This window comes from Schistocerca americana, chromosome X (assembly GCF_021461395.2).
Source record: "Schistocerca americana isolate TAMUIC-IGC-003095 chromosome X, iqSchAmer2.1, whole genome shotgun sequence".
NCBI classification, from domain to species: domain Eukaryota; kingdom Metazoa; phylum Arthropoda; class Insecta; order Orthoptera; family Acrididae; genus Schistocerca; species Schistocerca americana.
This window is the reverse complement of record NC_060130.1, coordinates 561,107,416-561,132,932: the sequence shown is the minus strand read 5'-3', so window position 1 is coordinate 561,132,932 and position 25,517 is coordinate 561,107,416. Positions and strand designations below refer to the sequence as shown.

Sequence of the window (25,517 nt, the reverse complement as noted above, 5' to 3'; positions counted from 1 at the left end):
TATGACACACTTTAACCACATATTGGAATTAGGGTAATGTGATATCATCTCTACCAAGGCATTAAAAAGTAATTAATTTAAGAATCCTGCATCACTGAGGAAGGAACTTTATGTTTTCCCATTACATCACCACTCTGTACCTTTTTCTGCATAATTTTTAAAGTGATTATCAATATTACCAAATATCAAGAAAGCTCCTAGTACTCACGTGCTTATTCCCATTGCTGCAATGACAGGACTCCAACCACTAGTAAGAACAGACCTTGTGTACTTATTCCGATTTGCAAAGCAAACCCAGAATGGAGTAGTAAATGCAAAAAGTACAATAATGATAACTGGCACGTAAGATAGTTCATCTGAAAAAATAAGTTGTGCTAAATTAGTCAACAGATGCTATGCAATTATTAAGTGATATTTTGAATTGATTTTTACAGCACAAGTTGTTAAATTACTTCCTTAGAATGTAAGCACGATGATAGAAATAACTTAATTGCATTTACCAGTGACATCATAAAGCCAGGTTGCAATCCAAGATAAGAGAAATAGTGAAGTTATGTCACCAAGGCTTGCTGCTATAGGTGTTGCGATGTTGTCTGGATTCACTTTCATGCGGTATGATGTGACAATTACAACAGCAGTAACCACACCTGGTCACATTAAAATTTGTCCATAAGTAAGTGTCATTGTATTAAAAATATCCAGCAAAGCAATATCAGTTAATGACGGTAAGGAAATGCAAAAAGTCTTAGATATAACTTAATCTACCGAAACACATGTTTAAACATGGAGGAATGCAAAATTATGTCCATATTTGAGCAAAATGTCTCAACATTATCCAGTTACAGCATTAGTGGTAAAGTTCTTAAGCTCATCAATCATCAACATCTACATCTACAGGAATACTCGGCAAATCACATTTAGGTGCATATATATCTTTCCGTGTGAGCTCTGATTTCACTTATTTCATTATGATGATTATATCTCCCCAAGTAGGTCAGAATCAACAAAATATTTGTGAATTCAGAGGAGGAAATTGGTGATTTAAAGTTTGTGAGAAGGTTCAGTCACAATGAAAAACGCCTGTTTTAATGATGCCCACCCCAAATCCTGTACCATTTTAGTGACAGTCTCTGTCCTATTTCGTGATCATACAAAACATGCTGCCCTTCTTTGTACTTTCTTGATGTTCTCCAGCAGTCCTATTTGGCAAGGATTCCAGACCACACAACAGTACTCCAAAAAAGGGTGAACAAGCATAGTGCAGTCAGTCTCTTTCGTAGACCTGATTCATCTTCTAAGTGTACTGCCACTAAAATGCAATGTTTGGTTAGCCTTTTCCACAATATTTTCTATGTGTTTCTTCCAAATTAAGTTGTTTGTAATTGAAATTCCTAGGTACTTAGCTGAATTTATGGCCTTTAAGTGTGACTGATTTATCATGTAATCAAAGTTTAATGGATTCTGTTTAGCTCTCATGTAGATGACCTCACACATTTTATTATTTAGGGTCAAATTACCTTCAGTTATTTTGTGGGAGAGCTATAAGGAAAGACACACATAATTTAGAGGCAATGTGGCATGCTGTGTGGGCAATTTTTTTTTTCACAAACTATCCACTGACCAAACACAAATGTGCGATCTGTGTTCGAGAGATGATTGGTGTAAGTTCAACAACAGAAATGAGACGTAGTCACATAAATACTGATTACCAGAACCTCTTATGAATGCAATTAAGCCCACATTCTGGTTTCTTGCAAACCCCGATTTACTGAGGAAGCGTCTTCACGGAAAGACACAAAATGCAAATGAAAGCCTCAGTAATTTAATTTGGATTAGATGCTCAAAAAGGACATTCTGTGGACATGAAGTACTCAAAATAGGTGTCTATGATGCAGTTTTATGTTAAAATTATGGAAATAATGGTAGAATTGAAGTGCTGAAGAGAGTTGGTATAGATCCTGGTGTGTTTACAACAAGAGTATTTTACACCATTGTTGAGAGTAGGGTCAAGAAAGCTAACAGATCAGTGCATTACCTGCAGATACAGGCCAGGCAGATTCAAAGAGGAGAGAAGAGAAACCTGGAGGATGAGGAGTATCAGTATGGAGGATTTTAAAATTGAGGTAAGCTTATTCCATGTAGACGTATGAGTAGAATATCTTTGAATCTCATTTTCTCTGTTTTATATTTTTTACGTTATTAGAAACCTTTTCTCAAAAAGTATATGCACTAATGTTATAAAGTTTTAGGCCGGCCGTGGTGGCCAAGCGGTTCTAAGTGCTTCAGTGCAGAATCACGCGACTGCTACGGTCACAGGTTCGAATCCTGCCTCTGGCATGGACATGTGTGATGTCCTTAGGTTAGTTAGGTTTAAGTAGTTCTAAGTTCTAGGGGACTGATGACCTCAGATGTTAAGTCCCATAGTGCTCAGAGCCATTTGAACCATTTTTTATAAAGTTTTAGGAACTGTTTGCAATGTGCTGCTGACTGCTTGGAACTAAATAATACGAGATCCTGCAATTAAATTCTGATTTTTAGATGACTGTATGTAGAAAAAAAAGTTAATTTTGGATGTGCAAAATTAAAAACTCTGTTAATGATACAATTTGTGCCATAAATCAATAACTGTTGTTCAGTTGTCTTATAACCTTCTCAAGACACTGCAATAAAATTTTCAGATGAATTGCATTATTAGAATTTGAGTTATGGCTTTTTATAAAAAAAAGACAATAAAAAATTTAAAAATTCAAATTTCTGGCAAAACGTTAATTTTGTATATTTTATTATATTTTTTTTGTTAAAACACAGCTCATTTTATTTACACATGCAAAATTTTAGATTTGTACATTAATAAATATGGCTGTAATGATTTTTTAAATAAATGTTTACATTTTCTGTTACATCCCTCCTTAAGTATGGAGCTATTGTATCAGCATACTCAGAAAGGAACCTAACTGGTATACAGTCTGGACCCGATGACTTGCTTTTGTTCAGTGATTTAAGTACAAATACCTAGAATAAGACAAAAAATATATGATATAAAACAACCTTGTGATATCAATAGTAAGGAATGTGAGTAGGAAGTGTAGGTTTGTCGGTAAGGTGCAGTGAAAGTGCAGGGTATCAGTGCAGGCATACTATAGTGACATATTCTAGGATTCTGTTTCACATCTGCGGTACATATGAAGCATGTCTGACCCCATACATCAAGGAAATTTAGAGATGCACTGCTGGGATCATTTCCTCATTGGTATACTTTATGTAAACATGAAAAAGCTATCCTCAGGATACTTAAAAGGAAAGCTTTTGTAGAAATGCAATGTTTTTCTTGAAAAAGACTTATGAACATCCAAGACAGAATATGTTGCAATTCTGCTGCTCAGATTGTATATCTTGCTTAAGCATGATGAGTATAAGATGAACAAGATTTGGGAGCACCAGAGGCATATAGGTACTAAGTATTTCCGTGTTTTATACAAGAATGGAATCAAGCAGTTTGAGGCAACATAATTAATTGAATGGTAAAGGAAAGTGATAAAGGTATGAAGTGTGTACTATTTTTTGTGCTATTGTCTTTGTCCTCCCGCCTTTTGTCTTGTGCAAATGATCAATAATAAATTGTGTTATTTAACTTCAGCTGTTATGAACTGTTTTCATTGTGGACAGTGGTCCCAAAAGTGGTGAGCGACAGAAAGCTATGGATCAGAAAAGCACATCAAGTGTGAGTTGACGCCACAGGCTACAACTAACGCCAGATCCGTTATTGAACATTTTGAACAGACTTAATACTAATTGTAGTTCTCAGGTCCCTCTAACCAATGAACTTCCACCAGAACTTTTGAGCAATATGCAGCCCACAAACATTTAACTGTTTAGCTGCACCACATCTTCCATTCCATGTAACAAAGTCATAATTCCGCCACATATGCTGCAATTGTCAAGACTGTGGTTCAAAATTCTGGAACTTTTGTTTGCTGACCATAGCATATATGATCACAACTTACAATTTGTACTCTGCATTAGCGCCCCCCCCCCCCCCCCCTCCCCCTGTGATACACAAGGAACCTTGTTATGGTGTGGTGGCTTGTGTGCCTCAGTGATACAGATAGCCATACTATAATGGATGGATGGTTTTCTATTAAGAGACAACACAAATGTGAGGTTCTTGAAAAATGACAACAGGCTTAGCATTTGTTATGGGAACAACAGTCTGGTGATTGACTTATCTGGCCTTGTAACACAACCAATATGGCCTTGCTGCACCAGTACTGTGAATGGCTGGAAGCAAGGTTAAAGTACTGCTGTTATTTTTCCCGAGGACATGCAGCTTTCCTGTGTGGTTAAATGATGAAGATATTCTGCTAGGTAAACTATTTCAGAGGTAAAATAGTCCCCCATTCAGATCTCTGGGTGGGGACTACTTACAGGATGTTGTCATCAGGGAAATCATAGCTGGTAATCCATGAGTCGGAGCATGGGATTTTAGATCTCTTAATTGAGCAGGTAGGTTAGAGAATTTAATAGGGGAAATGTAGAGGTTGAAGTTACATATGGTCAGAGGATGAACTGGACATTTGTTCAGGTGAGTACAGGACTATAAATACAAAACCAAATAGAAATAATGCACGAGTAGGTCTAATAATGAGTAAGAAAATAGGAATGTGGGTAAGCTACTATGAACAGCATAGCAAATGCATTGTCGTAGCCAAGATTGACATGAAAAACACCAACCACATTAGTACAAGTTTATAGAGCAACTAACTCTGCAGATGACAAAGAGATTGAAAAAGATGTATGATGAGGTAAAAGAAATCATTCAGAGTGTTAAGTGAGAAGGAAAATTTAGCTAGGATGAATGACTGAAATTCAATAGTGGGGAAAGGAAGAGAAGGGAAGAAAAAATAGTAGGTGAATGTGGACTGAGGAAAAGAAGTGAAATAGGAGGGTAGAATTTTGCTCAGAGCATATTTTAACCATCACTAACACATCGTTAAGAATTGTGAAAGAATGTTATATATATTTGAGAGAGGCCTGGAGACACTGTAAAGTTTCAGATTGATTATATAATGGTAAAACAGAGATTTTGGGACCAGATTTTAAACTTTAAGGAATTTCCAGGGGCAGATGTGGACTCTGACCACAGTTTATTGGTTATGAGGTGTAGATTAAAATTCAAAAATTTGAGAATAGGTTGTAAATAAGGAGATGGGACCTGGATAAGTTGAAAGAACCACAGGCTTTTGAGAGTTTCATGGGGAGCATTAGGTAATGACTGACTGAAACAGAGGACTGATGAATGGAGAAAATATAATTATGCAGCAGGTGAAAGGGAATACAAATGTCTAAAAAATGAGATTGACAGGGAATGCAAAATGGCTATGCAGGAATGGCTAGCAGACAAACATAAGGATATAGAAGCATATGTAACCAAGGGAAAGATAGTGCCTACAGAAAATTAAATAGACATTTGGAGAAAAGAAATGTGGTTGTATGAGTATCATGGGTTCAGATCGAAAATCAGTATTAAGTAAAGAAGGGAATGCTGAAAGGCAGAAGGAGTATGTAGAAGGACTATACAAGGGAAATGTACTGGAAGGAAATGTTATAGAAAGAGAAGAAGACATAGATGAAGATGAGACAGGAATTCTGATACTGAGGGAAGAATTTGACGTAGCACTGAAAGACCTAAGAGGAAATGAGGCACTTGGAGTAGGCAATATTCTGTCAGAACTACTGATATCTTCAGGAGATCCACCCATGACAAAACTATACCATCTTGCATGTAAGGTGTGTGAAACAGGCAAAATATCCTCTGACCTCAAAAAGAATATAATACACTCCTGGAAATTGAAATAAGAACACCGTGAATTCATTGTCCCAGGAAGGGGAAACTTTATTGACACATTCCTGGGGTCAGATACATCACATGATCACACTGACAGAACCACAGGCACATAGACACAGGCAACAGAGCATGCACAATGTCGGCACTAGTACAGTGTATATCCACCTTTCGCAGCAATGCAGGCTGCTATTCTCCCATGGAGACAATCGTAGAGATGCTGGATGTAGTCCTGTGGAACGGCTTGCCATGCCATTTCCACCTGGCATCTCAGTTGGACCAGAGTTCGTGCTGGACGTGCAGACCGCGTGAGACGACGCTTCGTCCAGTCCCAAACATGCTCAATGGGGGACAGATCTGGAGATCTTGCTGGCCAGGGTAGTTGACTTACACCTTCTAGAGCACGTTGGGTGGCACGGGATACATGCGGACGTGCATTGTCCTGTTGGAACAGCAAGTTCCCTTGCCGGTCTAGGAATGGTAGAACGATGGGTTCGATGACGGTTTGGATGTACCGTGCACTATTCAGTGTCCCCTCGATGATCACCAGTGGTGTACGGCCAGTGTAGGAGATCGCTCCCCACACCATGATGCCGGGTGTTGGCCCTGTGTGCCTCGGTTGTATGCAGTCCTGATTGTGGCGCTCACCTGCACGGCGCCAAACACGCATACGACCATCATTGGCACCAAGGCAGAAGCGACTCTCATCGCTGAAGACGACACGTCTCCATTCGTCCCTCCATTCACACCCGTCGCGACACCACTGGAGGCGGGCTGCACGATGTTGGGGCGTGAGCGGAAGACGGCCTAACGGTGTGCGGGACCGCAGCCCAGCTTCATGGAGACGGTTGCGAATGGTCCTCGCCGATACCCCAGGAGCAACAGTGTCCCTAATTTGCTGGGAAGTGGCGGTGCGGTCCCCTACGGCACCGCGTAGGATCCTACGGTCTTGGCGTGCATCCGTGCGTCGCTGCGGTCCGGTCCCAGGTCGACGGGCACGTGCACCTTCCGCCGACCACTGGCGACAACATCGATGTACTGTGGAGACCTCACGCCCCACGTGTTGAGCAATTCGGCGGTACGTCCACCCGGCCTCCCGCATGCCCACTATACGCCCTCGCTCAAAGTCCGTCAACTGCACATACGGTTCACGTTCACGCTGTCGCGGCATGCTACCAGTGTTAAAGACTGCGATGGAGCTCCGCATGCCACGGCAAACTGGCTGACACTGACGGCGGCGGTGCACAAATGCTGCGCAGCTAGCGCCATTCGACGGCCAACACCGCGGTTCCTGGTGTGTCCGCTGTGCCGTGCGTGTGATCATTGCTTGTACAGCCCTCTCGCAGTGTCCGGAGCAAGTATGGTGGGTCTGACACACCGGTGTCAATGTGTTCTTTTTTCCATTTCCAGGAGTGTAATTTCAATTCCAAGGCAAGCACAGATTCTGACAGGTGTGAATATTACTGGACTGTCATTTTAATAAGTAATGGTTGCAAAATACTAACATGAATTATTTACAGAAGAATGGAAAAACTGATAGAAGCTGACCTCAGGGAAGATCAGTTTCGATTCTGGAGAAATGCAGGATCATGTGATGCAATATTGACCCTCAGATTTATCTTAGAAAATAGGTAAAGGAAAGATAAACCTACATTTATCATTTTTTTAGATTTGGAGGAAGCTTTTGACAATGTTGACTGGAATACAATTTTTGAAATTCAGAAGGTATCAGAGGTAAAATACAAGGGAGTAAAGGATTATATGCAACTTACGCAGAAACCAGAAAGCAGTTATATGAGTCAAAGGTGCAGGAAAAGGAAGCAGTGGTTGAGAAAGAAATGAGACTGACTTGTTTCCTGTCCCCAATGTTAATGAATTTGCACACTGGTCAAGCAGTACAGGAAACCAAATAAAAATGTGGAGAAGAAATTAGCATTCAGAGAGAATACAAAAACTTTGAGGTTTGCTGATGATATTGTAATTCTATTAGAGACATCAAAAGGACTTGGAAGAGCCGTTGAATGGAATGGACAATATCTTGAAAGAAGAATATAAAATGAATATCATCAAAAACAAACAAGACCAATGAAATGTATGAGGAACGTTTAGAAAGTAAAGAACTTTCTGCCATAACAAGATATGTACGCAGCTCGTGGTCTAGTGGCTAGTGTTGCTGCCTCTGGGTCACAGAGTCCCAGGTTCGATTCCTGGCCAGGTTGGGGATTTTCTCTGCCTGGGGAACAGGTGTTTGTGTTGTCCTCATCATGTCATCATCATCATTTGTTACAGTGGCTAGATTGGACTGTGTAAAAACTAGATCGTGTAAAAATTGTGATTTTGTATGGGCCCTGATGACCATCCAGTTGAGCACCCCACAAAACTGAACATCATCAGCATCATCATACCAAGATATTCTTGAATATTAATGCAGAAACTGAGTACATGCATTTTGGAGCATAATCTTTCTATTTTTAGACATAGGTGCCTTTGAAAATAAGGCAATGTCATACCTTGGCACCAATTTGTGTATATCCTCTTCATACCATGTGGGTGCTGGGCCATTCAGCCAGGTCATGAGAGTATCCTTCAGGTCTTCAATAATTGCATAGGATTTACCAGAGAGTTGTTCTTTCAGTTTTGGAAATAGGGATAAGTCTGATGGTGCCAGGTCCATACTGTAGGGAGAATATTCGAAGATGTCCCACCAGAGTTTCTCACACAACAAAGCTCATAACCACCAGACAGTATGCAGATATGCTTTGTCTTGAAATGGAACAATTCCAAAGAAAAATTTGGCTCTTTGGCAGTTCTGAATAGCCCCATGAAGATGTTAAGGTGTAGCACAGTACATATCACTTTTGATTGTTGTGTTTTGGGGCATGAAATCAATGAGTCGGATCCCTTCACTGTCCCAGATTGCAGAAGCCATCAGTTTTTGAGTTGATGCAGTTTGTTTGAACTTACAGTGCTTCTGTGGCAACTGAGGATGACACCACTCCATAGACTGTTGCTTCACTGTGGGGGGTGTTATGAGTAACCTGTGTTTCATCTCCTGTAAGAATTTGATCAATGAATGTGTTGCTGTCTCTTTCATAATGATTCAAGAACACCAATGGGGTAAGCATTCTGGCAGGTTTATGGTCATGCATGAGCATGTGTGACACCCACTACACACATATTTTGTGCTGTGTGACACTTTCATGCACAACTGAATGAGACACTTTCTGACATTGTTCATGCCTGTCACTAACTATGAATCATTGATTCTCTTGAATGATAAAATCCATCTTTTTTTTCAGTGCATCTCTGATCATCATGAACATCTGTTCTCCCATTTTTTAACATGATGCACCACACTTGGACATTGACTTGCATTACATCTTCACCATAAATTGTAAAAAGTCCGTGGTGAATGTTACAGGGTATAATATTTTCTGCCTGTAGAAAATGAATAATACCTTGCACTTCACAGTCTGTGGGATTTGTAATCGGCAAAACCATGGTCACAGCTATTTCTGCACTTACCATGTGACAACATCCAGCTTAAGCCACATACAGCATGTGTCTGCATCATACTGAACACCAGGAACCAATGGGTAGCTGCCACAAGATAGATACACAGACTGTACTTTACTTTCTGGATGGCTCTTGTAGTCAAATTAAATCAGGCAATACTGAGGAAATTAGATTATGAAAAGAGACACTGAAAGTAGTACATGATTTTTGCTATTTTGGAAGTAAAATAACTGATGATAGCTGAACTAGAGAAGATATAAAATGCAGACATGCAATGGTATGAAAAGCATTCCTGAAGAAGAAAAATTTGTTAACATTGAATATAGACTTAAGTTAGAAAGTCTGTTATGAAGGTATCTGTCTGGAGTGTAGACTTGTATGGAAGTGAGATTTGGATGATAAACAATTCAGACAACAAGGGAACAGAAGCTTTTGAAATATAGTGGTATAGAAAAAGAAATTTGTGGCATAATTTGAGTAAAAGAAGGGATCAGTTGATAGGACACATTCTGTGAGGGTAAAAATTGCAGAAGCTGACCAAGAGATGAATACAGTAACTTCCAAAGGTGCAGTAGTTATTCAGAAATGAAGAGTCTCATACATGATAGAATAGGGTGGAGAGCTGCATCAAACCAGTCTTCAGGCTGAAGATCACAACAACAACAACAACAGCAACAACAAAAACGACAAAGCACTCACCACTGATGCTTTGGATGCTTAGACTCACTTATTTTAGTCAGACATGATTCAGGACACCACTGTGTACAAATGTAGAGACCTAGAGGAACATGTGCTTCATTGTGTTTGGAAATCAAGAGACCTACACATTCAACAAGTGTTAAACAGCGAGGTTATTAGTGATAAATCTGCTTCAGAGTTCTGGAGCGACTTTCAAACATGAGTTAGGGGCTCTGAAATTTCAAATGCAACCTTATGACAAGTGTGTTTAAATTAATTAACTTTCACCATTAAAAGGTTTGCGATTTTGAATGGGATTACTCAGTTGCATGTGGCTGATCAAGTACACAAATTTTGTTAAATAACAATTTGAATGTGGCCCCTCAAACAGGTAATGGTACCACTTCAATGGTCCCCATAGACTGTAATAGGAGTAGCAGCTCCGTCAGTTGATACAAATCTGCATGATCCAGCAAGACTTGAGTACTCATCAGCTGTAAACATGGAAACTCAAGCAGCAGCACTGTCTCCTGATGGTGAATGGACCATCAGCTGATGGGATGCACATGGTAATGTCAATAAGTAGTCATGGACCAGGTGTTGGTATCATTTATGTTTTGAGCCACAATTAAGAAAGTGTACATCTCATTGCAGTTACCCCAGCAACAACTGCAACTGTGTTTAGGTGTGACAGGTCACTCTGAAACAGTGCACATAGCCACCAAAATTCACAAAACAAGAACATTCAACTTGTCAAAAGCCCCAGTGCTTCTGCAAGTAATCATTATTATTAATTAAGTCAGCCAAAGGATCTAGTTTCACAATCAGCATTATCAACATAAATATTCTTGAAACATCAGACAAAGCACCATTCTTGACAGTTTTGGTGAACCAACATCACTACTGACCAAGAACATCAATTTCAGTCATTTCTAGCAAACCTCTGTGGGTTTAAACACCACCGTACTACCATCTATCATCCAACCAGTAATGGAATGGTAGAATGACAGCATCATATTCTGAAATCTTTCCTGATGTGTCATGCCACTTCATGGTTTTCCACCCTGCCACTAGTGCTGTTGGGGCTATGTGCAGCCATTAAACCTGACATTGGAGCTTTTGCAGCAGAAATCATCTATTGTGAACCCCTTCGACTCTCTTCAGAGTTTTTGTGTAACAACATCAGCACTGCCGCCTTTGCTTCTACTGCAGCAAATCAAGTTTTGCGTCTCCAGATTTCACCTGTCACTAGCATCCTGACGCATGTACAAGGATGTCAGTGTACACAGAGATCTATGCATGTGTTCTCATGTCAGGTTAAAAATGGACACAGTTACGAAAATTTTGCAAACACTGTAAATGGACCCTTACCTTGTATTAGCGTCAGATGAAAACACTTTGAAGTTATTAATGAATGATAACAATGGTCTCCTTGGAATGAATTAAACCTGGCTACATGAGGACGTTGCATCAGGCCAATGTTCCTATTGTTGCTCAGCATCTATGTCACATGAAGTGGACAAGATTAAGATTTTGTCATCAACCGAGCAGGATTTGGCACAATCAGACACTCTACCAGGGTCACTTGAATTATCTTCAACTCACACCAGAGTTGCCGGCGTTGTACACTACAAATACTCCTTTATACATGACACTTCACTTTACCTTGGGTCGTGGGGGGTGGTGTGGCAACACAATAATTAATCACATCTTAAAGACACTCACTGAAGGAATAAAGCGTGTATTACCTTTTGTACAACCATATTTGTCTTCCTGCCTCTTGTCTTACTTCCATGTGGTTGACTTCTTGTGTTTTATGTTGTCTTATGTTATATACTTGTGAAAGAAAGCAACAATAAATTTTGATATTCCACCATTAGCAGTTAGATACTGTTCTTATTGTGGATAGTGTTCCAACAAACTAATGGCTAGTTTTGTTACTGTACAACATGTCCCCAGTCCTCATACATGAGAAATTTTTATTATTAGAGACCACCTTTTGGTTCATCACCTTTCCACTAGAGCTACAACTGACTGTTCATGGTGAAGTAGGTGACATCATCATCAACAAAGGAGTGCTGCCAATTACATCATGCTGCAGGATCATCTGACTTGTGACAGTGAGGCCTCTTGGGAAATGGCTATAAAGCACCTCTCTCCTGTTCCCAGTTGCCACCAGAGTAGACATTAAATGGCTTTGTCTTCATTATCTTTGCATTCACCATCTCCTCTGAGATGAGTTTTGGGCTGGTGGAGCTACCATCTCTCACACCCTGGCAAACCTGACCATGTAATGCACATGAACAAATAAAACTGATACAGTTTCTTTTTCTGAAAATGAGTACTGTATATCAATTACAACACCACACCAGTTTCAAGTTCTGACTACATTCCTTAGTAGGTGTACAAACTGGCCTCAGAATGGGGATGCTGATGCAACCTGTTTTTGGCTTTGAAGTGCCACATAGAAATTACTAATCCATGAGAAGATGCATAAAACCATTGTGTGGAGCCATGTGGTTCTGTGCTGTGATGTAGCAGATGAGTGCAAACAATGTGGGCTGTCAGCAGCCATCTACCCAGCACAACCATCACTGATGCTGCAACTGTGCAACTTTTCCACAGCCTTTGTCACCTTTGCTCAATGAGACTTTACAGGCACAATGACCTGCAGCCAGCCTGACACCTGGTACCACTGCCATGTCACTACACAATGCAGCTCCACCTTCTTTGATCAGCAAATGTAAGTCATGAGCTTCCCTTTTTGTGAAAAGATGCTACCAGATCTAATGCCTCAAGAGATGTACTGAGAGTTGTTGCTCAAGACTTTTGTTTGTTTTGATGTGTGTAGTGTAAGGGGCTGCTCCACCACCAGGTCACATGAACAGCTGGAGATGGATTCAGAATTGCAAACTAGGATGGAGCATCTTTGGGTAGAGAATGAAAACCTTCCCAGGCACCTTAATGAGGCATTGTGATGCCACAAAACAGCACTGTGCATGCAGCTAGCCTCACTTCCCCATTTCTGGGGTTGCCACAGGCTGCTCCACCCTGGACTGTAATTAATGTTGCAGGGGGTTTTCTGGTTTCCATCTTCTTGGGTAAATGCAAAAATGTCCACATTTCCAAACAAAATTTAATCACTCTTGGGAGAATGTCCACATGTGGTGACAAAGTGTTGGTAGGCCCACAGGCCTAGCCAACCTGAAGCTGCAAGGAGAGGATCATACTTACATAAATTCTGTGGAAGGACCAACAAATACCAAGGTATTTGGCATCCTTGCAAAAGGACTAGTGGACTGATTATTGAGAGAAGCATAAGGTACACTACTATAGAGACAAAATTTCTACCCCATGCCAAAATTACAGAGAGGATTTAGAATATTTTTCTGATTGAATAAGAGCTGTGCACTGGTGAAAAGTGATGAAAGGAACAATGTATTACTCAGCAAAGCAAAATCTCATCATGTGGATGTACTTGCCTGTGGGATTGACTCACACATAAATGCTAAGGTAAAGTGTGTTTCACCAAACGCACTAAGGGAAACCATACAACTCATGTTTCTATGTGAGAAAGCCTGGCTACTTGTCCAATCTTCCACCAGGGTAGATCCCACTAGATGCAGATTCATTGATGAGGTGCACCATACTCATTCTAAATGCCCAGTTCATAAGGTTCCTGAGTGCTTGGCACCATCATGTGACTACTGTAGAAAGTCAGAGAGCAAATTGTCCTTTTTTATGGCATTGCTCAGGTAACCATACAGGAAACAGTTCACATTTGAAGTAGTGTGGAAGCATGACCACGATTTCCATGCCACCTTATGCAATAAATTCCAGCACCATTTTGAAGATGCAGTTAACTTCAAAACACAAGTCCAAATTGGGGAATTGTTCACCATTTTGGCATTGTCTCCACCATAAGCATTTGAGGGAATCCAGAACAAATTGCCACAATCCTACAACCCTATAAAACACATATCATAACACTGAAGTTAAACAAAGCAAAGAAACTATTATGCAGTACAGAGAAAGTCATTTGGATGGGGATATAGAAGGATTTTTTTGAGAGGGGACATTTCCTTAGTTGATCCATTAACAACAAATGAAGTTTTAGATGGTAAGCAGATGTACATGAAGTGCAGTTTATCTCAAATGAGTGCATCAGATGAGGGTACATTTTTGCCAGTAAACACAGATAATTTTGCAAATAGCAATGTTAAAATTCTCTGAGGTATAATACCTGCCAAAGTGCACAAAATAAAAACTGATGAGACAACAGCATTCCAAGAAAATGATCAACCTGAGAGAAAAGTTAACATAAATTTCATTTCCGTTATTTCATTAGAAATTGTAAAAATAATTGTACACTTGTGTGAGGTAGATCAGGGTGTATTAGACCCAATTCTAGCCAAATTTGCAACTTTGTTTGAAGAAAAGAAACAACTTCCAGCAGCCTCCTTACATTCTGTGAAATTCCTGTGGGTGAAGCGAGGGTTATAGCCAAGACACAGTGCCTTACCCCCTGCAGCCTGTGGTAAGGAAAAAAATCAGATTTACTAGAAGCAGGAGTAATTAAACCTCCTTGGGCTTCACCATAGTGACAGTTTCCAAGAAAACTAGTAATGGAGAAAAGACTTACTGTATTGAATAGACATGAGAGTTGCCAATAAGGTCATGAAACATAATACCTATCCTGTTCAAAAGATCAATGATGTCAAGGGCCATCTTGCCAAAAACAAATATTTCATCCCCTTAGATATGCAATCCACCTACCATCAAATTTATTTACCTATGAAAGACCATGAAAAGACAGCTTTTGTTGTGCTATCTGGGCATTACAAATACCAAAAATGCCCGTTGACCTCAAAAATCCTTTTGCCACATTTAAACAATTCACTGATTTATTTTTTGGATTTTAAAATTGGCCATGTGTCTACTAGTATGATTGGATGACATAACTGTCATTTCAAGTATGATGAGAGAGCATGCAGTACAACTTAGAAACATGCTAAATGCATTAATGATGCTAATCTACATTTGAAATTAGGGAAGTGCTGTTTCATGCACTCACAAGTGCACTATATAGTCCATAGTATTTTGACAGATTATGCTACACTTTCAGTGCCAAGAAATGTTTAAAAACTGCAATAACTTCCCAGGTTAACAAACTAATATTGACATTTTGTGGAGAATTATGCAGCAACCACAAAACATCTAACAAAATTGCCGAAGAAGGAAACTCCTTTTGTCTGTACATCAGACTGTGAGTGTGCCATGTTAAAACTGAATGAAATCCTTACAAGTTTATGTGTGTTGGCTTATCTGGGTTTTGCACTACCTTTTATCTTGTTGTGTGATGCTAACAATGATACTGTCAGCTGCATTTTGAGTCAAATACAAAATGGCAAAGAAAAACCAATAGGGGATGAATCACATCAACTGGATCAAGCTGAGCAAAACTACACCACCACAGATGATGTGTTTTCATTGATCAAACAACAGTTGTAGAATCAGCATCATCCAGATGAGGCTGGTAGACAATAAACGAAACTTGTCTTAACATAATGCCTGTACTTGATAATGAGCCTTGCCCAAATGATCTTGCATGCAGCTTCAGTATCAGTCTCAGGGAGTTTGAGTTTCTTGTCTACTGTGACAAATGCACTACCTCCATATCCAATCCTTTGGGTACACACTTCGATTAAAAAAAAATTGGTCTCCTGTTAGATATAAGTTTTAGGCAGATTTATGCATGTAATATGAAGTAGTGAAGTTGATTTATTTTTTGGGATCCTCAAACTCAGTAAGGTGATACAAAGCTATAAGTTGAATGCTACCTCATGGCCTGAATTGCTGGAACTGTCTTTCATTCAGTGAAACTGTAGCTCCACATCTTGTTAATGACATATTGAGTTCTATTTACATTTATAAATAATGCACCTGGTTTCTTTCAGGAAATATTTCTATACAACTTCCATCTGAAACAGTGCATTCTGCAGACACTGCTCAGCCATACCTATGACTCTGAAAATCTGTTCTGTTTGTGTATCTTCTAGAATTCTGTACCTTTTTTCTGTTGTGACATCAATAGATTGGCAGGACTGGACTTGTTTAATCCATTCATTTATACATTCAATCATTCTCCTGTACTCTTTAATTTCTCCATGAAAGCTATTTACACTCATGTTCAGCAAAAGCACAACTCCTTGAATTGCTAGAGATAGGATGTTCATATTCACAGAACATGTACATTAATATGTTCTGCAGAAACGATTGTCATTTAAACAATATCAGCCCTCAGATTCAGGTCAAGATCAATATCATGGCGCAACACTACCTGCTGGTAAAATGTGCCTGTGGCTCTCGTCACTATGAATTGAAGGTAATGGATCACTGTGACTTGAGCAGATGTGCAGGACACCTCACAGATATATCCACAAACTGTACCATCAAATCAGTGAGTTTTAAAGAGAGTGCATTATTGACATGAGAGAGACAAAGTGTTTTGGCAGTGCAACGGGTGTGTGCAGAATGGTTCACAGAAGGCCATAGAACACAAAGAGATGAGATCCCCCAGACTGCCCGCCAAGAAGGACAACACCTCATTTGAATGGCAATACAGGAGAAATCTGCATTCTCCTTGCCTCTGTGGCAACAGTGTAACACATCATTTACTATCAGGGGTGACAATTCGTCAGTGTTTATTACGGGACAGGTTACATGCATGTCATCCATTTCTCTACCTGCCTTTGATAAATGTGCAGAAGCATGCTAGATGGTAATGGTTTATGGAACGATGTTACTGGGGACAGGAATGGCATCAGATAGTGCTTTTTAATGAATCTAGATTTTGTCTGTTTGAAAATGATGGCCACATTTTGGTTCACTGCAGACTGGGAGAGCAGCATCACAATGCCTGCCATTCATACAAGACATACATTGCCAACTCAAGGCCTTATGACATCAGGTGCTTTTGGGCATAACCACAAATTGCCATTGATGTGTGTCCAGGGCACTGTGACCAGTGTGGCCTATTTGAGTGACATCCTGCGACCCATAGCCATACGCTTTCTGCGGACACCATTTTTCAGCAAGACGATACACGACCACTTGTTGCTGCACAAACATGTGCTTTCTTGGTGTTACAGAATGTCAGCCTTTTGCTCTGTCCCAACAGATCACTAGACTTGTTGCCAACTAAAAATGTGTAGGATATGGTGAAACGAAGGGTGTAGTACTGTGACCCTACGCCAACCACCACAGGTGGACTTTGGAATCAGGTGAATGCAGCATGGATGGTTATACCACAGGATGCCATTTACACCTTATATGGATAGATGCCATTGTACATGGAACAAATTATCAGGGCCAGTGTGGACCCAGTGCCTACTAGGCAATAGCACACATGCTGGATGCAGGTGACTGGATTGATAGTGATTTCTGCAAAACATACCAATGTACATGTGCTGTGAATATGAACATCCTATGTCCAGTCAGTCTAGGTGTTATGTTTTACTGAAGATGAGTGTACTTCTGCAGTCTATTGTTTTATCTGACATGTTATCCAATAAATTCTGGAAAAAAATGGTTTTGTTTCTGCAATTGCCACTTCAAATCACTTACTTTCCTGGAGTGATTTCTTGCAGCCTATGGTAATCCTTTTATATCAGCCCCATGATTTTTTTCAGCTGTGACAGATATCCTTTTCCAGTTCCTCTGCTTCATTTTCTATTCCTCTGTATGTTTTTTTTCCACACCTCTTCCTTTTTCTGCTACAATGCCCTCACTGCTCCCATTCTACTGTACTAGAACTTTTACATCATGTTGGCTTTGAGCTCAGAGCAGTGCTACACATTAGACAAAGTCTTCAGAATTCCAAAACTTTTGAATGGAAACTAGTATGTGCAATATAGTTGATGTTGTTGGTAGTAGCCAGTCTTTCCAGCAGTTGGAAATTGTTTTTGACTATCTTCTGGCAGCAGATACCCTACAGTATAGATTATAGTGTTTATGCTGTGACTTCACTACATCAACATCCTTAGTGACTGAGTCACAACTCAATTCTGCAAGAATGTGAAACTGGCCAACTACTGTCCTGTTAAGTTAGGTGGGCAGTTTCCAATTTTTATTCTGACGATTATGTAAAGTGTATCTTGTAAATCTTGTAAACAGCCATCTGATGATGAACTTGTCAGTTTGAAACTGGTTATGGCTCTATTTACTTAAAGAAATAGCAGTATTAATAGTGGCTGGCTGGTTGCTGTCTTCTTCTTTGTAAGAATCAACCTACATTAATTGTACACAGCCATGGCCTCACCATGCAAGTTTTAGACAAAATAGCATGTATTAAAATTCCCATACTTCACTACTGTAGCAAACCACTGCAGGGGCCAAAAAAATGGCACAGCCCATTCTTAAAGTATAGTTTCCTTGACCTGACGCACCTGTAACAATCCCACTGATGCCAAAATATTTTACCACATGAAACTTCACCTTAATAGTGGGCTGCACCATTTGGTATGGCTCCTGCAGCAGCATACTACAGTACTGTGGCATGGGAATTTCAGAGTGTGCTGGGACTGGAGACATGTATTTGCAGACAAACCAAAATATTTATTATGTAACCTAACTTTTACAAGTCAAGCTTTTTGACTACCCTTCATAAATTAGCTCAAAAGTAAACATGTTGCTCCTGTAATACACACATCAAAAAACGTTTTGCATCACCTCGGTTCTGAGAGTTCTGGAACCTGTACAGAAACTTGGAATAGAGATCAACATAAATATCATTTCTGCCCTTTTTATTTCTCATGAAAACTACACGTTGCATGTTGTACCACCGTACAGTGAGACCTTCAGAGGTGGTTCTCTAGATTGCTGTGCACACCAGTACCTCCAATACCCAGTAACATGTCCTCTGGCACTGGTGCATGCCTGTAATCACTGTGGCATACTGTCCACAAGTTCATCAAGGCACTGTTGGTCCAGATTGTCCCACTCCTTAATGGCGATTCGGCATAGATCTCTCACAGTGATTGGTGGGTCACGTCATCCTTAAACAGCCCTTTTCAATCTATTCCCAGCATGTTCGATAGGGTTCATGTCTGGAGAATATGCTGACCACTCTAGTCAAGCGATGTCATTATTCTGAAGGAAGTCATTCACAAGATGTGCATGATGGGAGCATGAATTGTCATCCAAGAAGATGAATGCCCCGGCAATATGCTGCTGATATGGTTGCACTGTCGGTCGGAGGATGGCATTCACATATCATACAGCCTTTACGGCGCCTTCCATGACCACCAGTGGCATACGTCAGCTCCACATAATGGCACCCGAAAACAGCAGGGAACCTCTACCTTGCTGCACTCTCTGGACAGTGTGTCTAAGGCATTCAGCCTGAATGGGTTCCCTCCAAGCACATCTCTGCAGATTGTCTGGTTGAAGGCATATGCAACACTCATTGGTGAAGAGAACGTGATGCCAATCATGAGCGGTCCATCCGGCATGTTGTTGGGCCCATGTGTACCGCGCTGCATGGTATTGTGGTTGCAAAGACGGACCTTGCCATGGATGTCAGGAGTGAAGTTGCACTTCATGCAGTCTATTGTGGACAGTTTGAGTCATAACACAATGTGCTGCGGTGGCACAAAAACCATTATTCAAAATTGTGGCATTGCAGTCAGGGTTCCTCTGAACCACAGTCAGTAGGCAGTGGTCATCCACTGCAGTAGTAGCACTTGGGCGGTGTTTGCAAGGTATGTCATCAACAGTTCCTGTCTCTCTGTATCTCCTCCATGTGCAAACAACATTGCTTTGGTTCACTCCGAGATGCCTGGACATTTCCCTTGTTGAGAGCTCTTCCTGGAACAAAGTAACAATGCACATGTGCTCGAACAGAGTATTGACCGTCTAGGGATGCGTGAACTACAGACAACATGAGCCGTGCACCTCCTTCCTGATGGAATGACGGCATGCGTGAACTACAGACAACATGAGCCGTGCACCTCCTTCCTGATGGAATGACAGAAACTGATCGGCTGTTGGAAACCTTCCATCTAATAGGTGCTGCTCATGCATGGTTGTGTATATGTTTGGGCAGGTTTAGTGACATCTCTGAACAGTCATGGTGACTGTGTTTGTGATATGATATCCACAGTCAGCAACTATCTTCAGGAGTTTTAGGAACCAGGGTGATGCAAAACTTTTTTTTATGTGTGTATATTGGTATCATTATGTAGATAACATCATATGCCCTCTAGATGAAACACCCAGTCACATCCAACAACTCCATTGTGAAATGAATGAAGTCCACCCAAAAGTAAAAGTCACCATAGAAACAGAAAACAACAAAATGTTAAATTTCCTTGAGCTCACAGTACACAGACACAACAACCAACACCAATTCTCCATATTCAGAAAAGTAACCACCACCAGCACAGGCATTTACAAACATTCTCATCATCCAATTACACAAAAATTTGCAGGTTTTCAATATATGCTACACAGACCGAGAAAAACTCCACTCACTGAAAACAACTATAAGAATGAATTACAGACAGTCAAATAGCTGTAGAGAATGGATATGACACAAACACTATAGATAAACTGAACCACAAAATTAAAACAAAATTAAAAAAGGCACCAAACACACAAAAACAAAGGCCTTCTCACCAACTTGCAAACACACATATGAGCACACATAAACAAGGAACACCCATACCAACAAGGGGTCCACTCTCACCTACAACAACAAAGCAGCCCAAGAATAGGCAACATACTCAAAAAATGAGGGCTAAAAATAGCCTACAGGACAGACAACTCAACACAGATGAAGCTAAGGACAACCAACACAAGCACAGAGAAAAACAACACATCTGGTTTTTACCTACTAACATGTCAGGGCTGCAAATCAGTTTACATAGGATGGACAAGCAGAAATTTTAATACAAGATACACAGAACACAGAAGAGCATTAAAGAGTAACAGCTGTCATTCCACATCTGCTGAACACCTCATGGATAAGAAACATAGCCCAACAGACATCAATACTGATTTGAAAATTCTAAATGCAGCAACAGCCCCCCACAAAAATTAATAATTGAAGAAAATTATCAAATACAAAAAGCCATAGTTGAAGGAAAGCAAGTAATAAATGAATACACAGCCCTCTGCAATGTAACTCTGTTCTCTACCCTCAAAGAATAACTAAATAACATCAACCTATAGAACCCCCCCTCCCCCCTCCACCACCGCACGCACACACGCAGACACACACATACATACATACACACACATAAAATTATATATCTGTGTATAATGATAAATCCTCAAACCTTCTCTCTCTCTCTCTCTCTCTCTCTCTCTCTCTCTCTCTCTCTCTCTCTCTCTCTTTTTCACACACACACACACACACACACACACACACACACACACAAAACACACCTTTGAGAGATTCAAAACAACTGCCTATGACATCTTCAAATCTTCCACTGTCCGCCACCTTTGTTTTTACAGCTGGTAAACAGTGACAGTGACAACTCAATACACAGAATCTGACAGTGAAGAAGATGAGTAAAAAGGAAACTTTAGTGAAACATAATGTAAATAGACACACACACACACACACACACACACACACTCACACACACACACACACAACCTTTCGCATTAAATAAATTAATTTCAAGCATGGCCATAACAGTTTAGGAAAAGTAATTTTTGCTTAAATATTTTGCCTACATAAAGATTAAAATGGTTGCAGTTGACAACTGTAAAGAAAAACAGACACTGTAAAAACATAATACAGCAGGAAAACCACAACATTTGGTAAGAAGGTATGAGTACATAATTTTATGTGCTCTTCAAAAATCTGTAATTACGACTTAAAAATTAATATTTAAATGTATATAAACAGTATAGTACATTGCTTATGTTTAACAGCCATAAAATAAAAAACACACTGATGATGCTGCAACTGCAGTGAAACATGTCTGGGACAGAAAACGAATGTGTGTTTTGCTAAAGGCGGACCCCACCCAAAAACATATGTATTGTTAAAGCAAACACAGACAAAACAGCTTCAACCCCAAGATGATTACAAAGGGAATGTTTCCCAAGCACAAAAAACAGGGACACCATGTGCGTAAGTTGATTTATTTACTTTGAAATACCTTGCATCTAGACAGTACTGTAGGTTTTTTTGCTGTAGGTTACCCTTCAGTTTACTGCGTTTTTTTTGTTCTGTTTCAGCCTAACTTAGCCTTTATCTTGAAGTCTTACATTTTTAAACTGATTTTAAAAGAAATGGGACTATCTTATTCTGCAATTTGTAGATGCAGAATGAAATGCTCCAACAAGTTTTCTGAGGAGGACCAAATTGACATTCTTAGCAGACTTGGAAGCTTTGCAGCCAAAGATGAACAAGACTTATTTTATCAATCATTAATAGAAGCCCATCCAGTGAAAAAAAATCTGTTGTAGTTAATAATATTATGAAAATAAACAGTTTTTTTAATTTTCCAACAGTTTACTTTTCGTGACTAGAGCCCTTTCAAAAATAACCGATTCACACATTCTCCTACTCTACACTCTCTTAGCTCAACCTTTGTCACCTTTGCCACATTTCCAGGGAATATAACATGAAACAGTATACTGGTAAGTGGCTGTATCAGTACTGGACAGTCATCAATGCCAAGTTTCACTGCTGATGTTCTTCCTCTTGTTCTTTAAAAAATCAAATATTCAGGAGTTTTCAATTATTCCTACATTAATGCAGCTAGTATGACACAGCCTACATGTCAAACTGTCAATACCTTACAGTGTACATGACAGTATTTGATAAGCTTCTAAACGAGTAACCAACATCTCATTTGAATTATTCCCAGTTGCATAAGAGAAGAAAAAGAAAAAAATCGCTAATAGAATTTCACATAGCCTCACCATGCATCTGATGCTGTTATTGATGCATGCAACTGGCCTGACATTCTGTGTAAACTGAAAACATTAGCTAGTTACATCTGGCTGCAGTGCATATATTTTGAGCAAATATTAAAATAACAGAAACACTTGTCAAAATCAAGACTTCATTTTGATCACCTCATTGGAGCCATATTGACAAATATATGCACCTTCTGTATTAAGAATCATGAAGCAGCTTATCCAGTATATGAGGCATGTTCACAAAGTGAGTGTATTAGTTTTCATATTTTTAATAGAAGAAGTGTATCTGAAAAAAAATACAGAATATTGTTGATACACTTGTTGACTATTTTTCCACATAATCACCATCCCAATTAGTGTATCTGGTGAGACATGGCACAAGCTACTTTGTGACCTCCTGGAAGTATCTTCCCACCAGCTCCTTGCACCACTTCAGAACATCGTTCTGCACCTGCTTGTTGGTTGAAAATTTAATGACATTCATATGTCCTTCAGGGAGGTGAACATTTGGTAATATGAGATGCAAGGACAGGGTAATATGGTGGGTGGTTCAAAACACCCCAACCAAATGAGTGCAAGAGTGCCTTGGTGGCTAAGGCTGTGTCAGGACAGGTTTTGTTGGCGGTAAGCACACTCCTATTACCAGTAATGACCTTTTGTTCTGAATACTCCTTTTGAGTTTTTTAGGGTCACACAATATTGTTGTATGTTGATGGTCTCCTTCTGTGGTAGAAATCTGACCAAAATGATTCCTTTTCTGTCCCAAAATGGTGAGACATTTTTTTTGCCCAAAATTGTAGGTTTGAATTTTTTGGCAGATGGGGAATTGGAGTGACACCATTATGATGACAGTTTTTTCATCTTAGGTGTGTAATGAGCCATCCATGATTCATCTCCAGTCACAACAGAGCTCAGAAGATCCTCACTTCCCAATTCAAGTGACTCAAAAAACTCACAGGCACTACTGACCTGATTTTTCCTGTGCTGCTCAGTCAGCTGTTTTTGGACCTATTTTGCACTTAGTTTTCAGCACCCTAGCGAAAAGAGATTTGGAGAGTTGTGGAAACATGGCAGAAATTTAATCCCCTGTTGGTGTTAATCAACCGTTTCCTGAATTTTTTGCACCAACTCATCAGACAAAATGGAAGATCTCCACTCCTCTGTTCATCCTGACCATTTGTTCTGGCTTCACTAAACTCCCTACAGCACTTAGACACAATTGTTCTGTTCATAACACATTTGCTGTAAGCCATTTTGATTCCTGAACAATTGTGGTAGATGTTATTCCTTCTGAGAGTAGAAAGCAGATAATACCATGTGGGTCAAACTTAGTGAGGTTTCTTACAATCTTTCATGCAGCTGGACATGACAACATGTGGTCCTGTGATGCTCACTCTAGCAAGGGGATTCTCATTTACCACTCAATGTTGTCAACCTTCAAAAAGCAACATGTCACTGCCTGTTATGGTCACAGTCCACTTACTTTCTGAACATGTTTGTTATTATAGGAGAATTGCAATTAAAGAAGAAGTCTGAATGATAGTCATATTGGGAACACTTCCATTGGTAATGGGATACGTTGCAGAAAAATAATGGGGTTAAACAGGGATAGAGACTGTAATCTTTGCAATTTGAGTGCAATATCCACTGAGCGATCAGGGGCCCTAGCAAATAGCTGATAACAGGATAATTTACATGTGACAGTTCTAAGATCCTCAAACTGCTCAATATTTTCATTTTTAGAACAGAAATATAACACAGTTGATGAATGAATCATAAAAATATATAATGAGTAAAAAAAAACAATGTTTGAAATTTTTTGTGTATTTATTGATGAGAACTTAAATGACACTAGTCAGAACAACTGGATCATTCTTCTATTCTTATATATCTGTGGGATAATACAGTGTATTGATCAAGCAATCTGGTGCCATGCTTAAGGCATTGGACTTGAGGAGTAGGACACAAGGGCCACATACAGTAAGACCTCAGTGGTTTCTCTTAATTACATAACATGAAAACTGATAAGATTCTTTTTAAAAGGGTACAGCCAATTTTCTTCTCTCTCAGTGTCCCATCTGAGCTTGGGCTTCATATCTACTGACCATGTTGTTGATGAGGCATTAAACCTTAATATTCTACTATATATTTGGAACATGGTGAAGTACATCCTCAACATATTACTGCAGGAAGTGGAAACAGGGTAAGGAGATCTGCTGGAAATAACTGGACATATGATTATGACTGATATGCTAACTTTAATCCCATAGCAAAAATAATTTTTTTCTTCTCTATCCTATTAGTTGTCTCAATGCTTACCTAAATTTTATTATTCACTCCTATAGTTGGGTGTGAATAAGAGAGTGATTGACTGCTAGTTGTTTCTGAACAACTCCATAACCACAAAAAATTAAAGAACACAGTTGGTTGTACCTTCTGTTCTGTTCAGTGTTGTTATCACTCTCTGCTAAGGCCCCAGTCACTGCAATCATCTGTGAAAACTGTTAGTGGCCAGTAATATAACTGTTGTGTGACC

The 25,517-nt window shown here is 39.7% G+C and overlaps 1 protein-coding gene across 1 annotated transcript in view; it reads right to left on the bottom strand.

The window, feature by feature from the left end:
• The window catches only part of LOC124556154 (solute carrier family 41 member 1-like), a 369,549-nt gene that overhangs the window by 33,952 nt on the left and 310,080 nt on the right, over nucleotides 1–25,517 (bottom strand). Inside the window, exons 6-7 of the mRNA XM_047130165.1 lie at nucleotides 501–647; nucleotides 209–356 (exon numbers count right to left, since the gene is read on the bottom strand). Of these exons, the coding sequence (XP_046986121.1) occupies nucleotides 209–356; nucleotides 501–647 (295 nt within the window). The remainder of the gene's footprint in view (nucleotides 1–208; nucleotides 357–500; nucleotides 648–25,517) is intronic.